General features: G+C 32.7%; 1 protein-coding gene across 1 annotated transcript; it reads left to right on the forward strand.

The window, feature by feature from the left end:
* The first annotated feature begins 1293 nt into the window (after window positions 1-1293).
* On the forward strand, window positions 1294-3858 carry LOC126692515 (cationic peroxidase 1-like). Its single transcript, XM_050388141.1, has 4 exons — window positions 1294-1565; window positions 2221-2409; window positions 2679-2850; window positions 3220-3858. The coding sequence occupies exons 1-4, from the start codon at window positions 1338-1340 to the stop codon at window positions 3603-3605; spliced, it is 975 nt and encodes a 324-aa protein (XP_050244098.1). The 5' UTR covers window positions 1294-1337; the 3' UTR covers window positions 3606-3858.
* Window positions 3859-4449: the final 591 nt, after the last annotated feature.

Raw genomic sequence — 4449 nt, forward strand, 5'->3', positions numbered from 1 at the left:
AAATAAAAGAAAAATCTTAAATGGGAAAGGATATTATCCATTTCAAATGAAATGGAGAGGGTTGTATTCACTTGGCTCCTCTTACTTAAAAAATACAATAAAAATGTTTATAGTATAAATTATACACATATTTATTGCATTTAAAAATAAAAAATTTATTTTTCATTCCAAAGGTTTGACTCGGTGCGCCTGAAAAATGCCATGCAGGGAGATCTGCTCTTGTATAAAACTATAAATACACGAGAACTCTACTGCATTAACCACAAAACAAGCGAGAAAGCCTTATTCTAGTCATCCTTAATACTAGCTAGTCATCCAAATTAATTCATTCATAATGGGTTAGATGAATCATAGATTTTCCTTTTCTTTTCTTCTTTTAAAAAAAAAAAAAAAATAGAAGAAGAAAAAGAAGGGAAGATAAAGAAGTTAACTAAGTATATATATATATATATATATTTTTTTTGAGAGAGTTTTAACCTATGACGTCCGCTCTTAATAATAGTTCATTATCATCAGACCAAGACACCAATCAGTTAACTAAGTATATATAAGTGGGCAAAGCTTGTCCAGTTCCATTGTACATTGGACCCATTATGATAGTATTTTATGTCATTATCTCAATGGGTCTAGTATATTGAACCCAAGCCTAACTCTATATTAGTTTACAAAATATTTAGCTTATAAGTTTGTATAAATTTTGTAATAATTAAGTTCGTAACTGAGTAATATTGACAGCTAGCGCATCCTTGACTAGCCATATACATCCAAAAAATAAAAAACTCATTAACATCAATGTACTGTAGTTTTCATTACGTGAATTGGTGTCAATTTTTAGAGAGAGAGAGAGAGTTGAAATCACTAGTCAATTGTTTAGTAAATAATATAGCCTCTTTACATGCACATTTGATTAAACAAAAAAATGACTTTTTCTTACATATTAGGATCATTTTTATTTGAAATAGATTAATTTTATGATCTTGATTAAATATCACAAACCTAAAGGTACATTTAATGTCACATCATTTAAAATTTAAATAATATGATACTCAGTACACCATTAGATTTAGGAAATAAAATTTAAAATTTGAAATAAATTATCTCTATTCCAAGTGAAATGCAAAAGATTATATTCCAACTCTACACGCTCTTTCTTTCTTTTTCTTTTTTTTTTTCTTTTTTTTTTTTGTACCTAAGGTTGACTCGATGCACGTGAAAAATGCATGCCATTACCATGAAGCAGAGATCTTGTATAAATACATGAGAACTCTACTGCATTAACCACAAAACGAGCGAGAAAGCCTTATTCTTTATCTGCTTCTTTATATCATATCATTATCATGGCTCCCTATTACTCTATCCCATCAATTCTCACTACAATTAAGTTCTGCCTGTTATTCCCACTTCTTGTGGGGATGGTCTCTGCTCAGTTGTCCTCTGATTTCTATGCAACCTCATGCCCTAATGCCCTTTCCACCATTAAATCGGCTGTAGAGTCTGCAGTGTCAAGTGAGGGACGTATGGGAGCATCCCTACTCCGCCTTCACTTTCATGACTGCTTTGTTAATGCAAGTCATCTCTAACTTTCTTCTTCTTCTTTCTGCAATATCAATCTACAAATGTTTGCATGTTTTGTGTGTGTATAGTGGGTGTGTGTTTCTAAAAGTAGCATTAATTAGGAAAACAATATATTTGACAACTTTTTCGCTTGTGACTTGTTATGAATAGGGCAATATTACTTTCATGATTTATCATGGAGATCACTTTTATTATACACCAATTACAGTAAATCATTAAAAAAAATTTAAGAAAATTTTGTATCACTAAATTTATTTATATATTAATTCATGTAAAAGTTATATCATAGTAATATATAGATTATAGAGTATTCTAACCATCCAAATCAGGAATTTGGCAAAATGAGTACAATTACCTGTTTGTGAGGATACTGAGGTACAACGTTCAAGTACAAAGTGAATCTTGTGTACATAGATTGATGATTGAAGTGGATTGGCATAGCTTACCCAGCAAAAAGTTATGAGGTCATTTGAAGTTTTGAACCCGTGCTAAAGTAATTTACAGGCCCATAATATAGTTTCATGAGAACGTAAAGTATAAATTCCATGCAAATTGGAGAGTGTCTCTAGTTGATTATATAAGAAACTAAACTATATTGTGTTAATGGATCGTTGAATTTTCATTTTGAATAACATTTTGTAACAGGGATGTGATGCATCCGTACTATTGGATGATACAACAACTAGCCAAGGAGAGAAAAATGCTACTCCGAATGCTTCTCTAAGGGGTTTTGAAGTGATAGACACTATCAAATCTCAGTTGGAGAATTTGTGCCCCGGTGTTGTGTCTTGTGCTGATATTTTAGCCGTTGTTGCAAGAGATTCAGTTGTTGTTGTAAGAAAGAGCTCAAACTTTTATATTACTTATTAATTTTAACCACAAGTTTATTTACATGAGTTTCTTTGGTTTTAAAAATTAAACCGGATAAAGTACAATGTTACATTAAAAAAATGCCAAGTTTAAAAAAAATTGTACATAAATCAAATAAACTTCATAATTAAAATGAAGATAAGTTGTGGCAACAGGTCAAAGCTATATTGACTTCATTATTAAAACCTTATTCTTTTGATGTCATTTGCATCATATTGTTGGTTTTAATTCAGCTAAGCGCACCTATTTGGAGTTGGCCTGTTGATTTGGGCAGAAGAGACTCCACCACTGCAAGTTCTGCTGCCGTTAATTCCAACATCCCTAGTCCAACCTTAGATCTTAGTGGCCTTATCAACGCCTTCTCAAACAAAGGTTTCACTGCCAATGAAATGGTGGCTTTGTCAGGTAGGTTAAATTCTTAGTAACTCTAATTATATCCCACTAGTGGTGTTTAAAATCTCGTATAATAGGTTCCAGTTAACTCGATTAGTTAAATCTTAAGCATTCAACTTTTCACGCTTTATATGGAAGAAAAAAAAATTAGACATGTGACAAAGTGTAACTGATAAAGAACAAAGTTAAGCGTGAAACATAGGGTTTTTATCTTGTCATCAATTAAGGAATCTATGGTCAAATCCTAAAAATATAAAATAAGAAACCAATTGATTTCTTGAGCTGATGGTAATCAAATAATAACGGATGTTATAGATTTCAAATTATATCGTCACTTAAAAGAAGCCTTGTATGAAATGACACCCACTATAATTTGTTCAGGATCTCACACAATTGGCCAAGCAACTTGCGGAAACTTTCGAACCAGGATTTACAATGAAACCAACATAGATTCCTCATACGCAACTTCGTTGAAATCAAACTGTCCAAGCACTGGCGGTGATTCCAATCTTGCCCCTCTAGATGTAACTACTCCAACAACCTTTGACAATGCTTACTACACGAATTTGATAAACAAAAAGGGTCTCTTGCACTCGGATCAGCAACTCTTTAGCGGAGGTTCCACTGATTCCATAGTTACCAATTATAGCAACAACGTGGGAGCCCTCATAACAGACTTTGCCAACGCAATGGTGAAGATGGGAAGACTGAGTCCATTCACAGGCACAAGCGGCCAAATAAGGAAAAATTGCAGGAAAGCCAACTGAGTAATTGAGGCACTAGAGTATGCTGTTTTAGTGTCCATTTTTATTGTTCATCACTTTTTTTGTTGTTGAAAAAATAAAGACATTATTGCTCGTTTGAATTAGTTTTCTATTGTCAATTTTGAGCACAAGTTCAGAGACATATTGGCATTTGTATGACAAGAATTGTCCATCATGCATTGTATATATTCCCGGATCTTGGCTCAAGTGGAGTGATTAATAATATTGTAGTATTAAATTCAAATGTTGGGTCGAATTGTAATTCCTTATAGATCACCATGTGAACAAGTGACTGGGAGTATCAATTTGTGTTGACGGGTGGCATTCATATCAATTATTTATTTATTTATTTAATTTGATAGTTGGATATTTGCTGTGAACACTAAGATGCGCCACACTAAGATGTGCCAGCATTTCATTGCCTCTCCTCTAGAGTTAAAGAGAACTTTCTCCCCTTTTGTTGTTTGTTTGATTTATATATATATATATATATATGGACATTAGTGTAGTTATGTTTTAGTGTTACCATGCTTGACTAAACATACTTTGTGGTAATGTTGCTATGGTAATTAGGATCTAATTAAGCATGATAATGCTTGGATGTTCTTCTCTTATTCAGAAAATAATCATATGCTAGATCTTAAATTGTCCTCAATGTCATGCAAAACTATGTTTCTTCTTGCCAATCCTTCAATTCGTTTATTTTACATTAGCTATGTGTGTATAAAATGGAGAGGATTGTATTCAGGGGCAAAGTCACGTTAACCATAGGTTCCTCCCCCCAAAACCTATATACATCTAAAAGCTGAAGCGTAGCATTTATTGTTACTACACTCCAGTTAAGCTA

This window comes from Quercus robur, chromosome 7, assembly GCF_932294415.1.
Source record: "Quercus robur chromosome 7, dhQueRobu3.1, whole genome shotgun sequence".
In the NCBI taxonomy this organism is placed as follows: Eukaryota; Viridiplantae; Streptophyta; class Magnoliopsida; order Fagales; family Fagaceae; genus Quercus; species Quercus robur.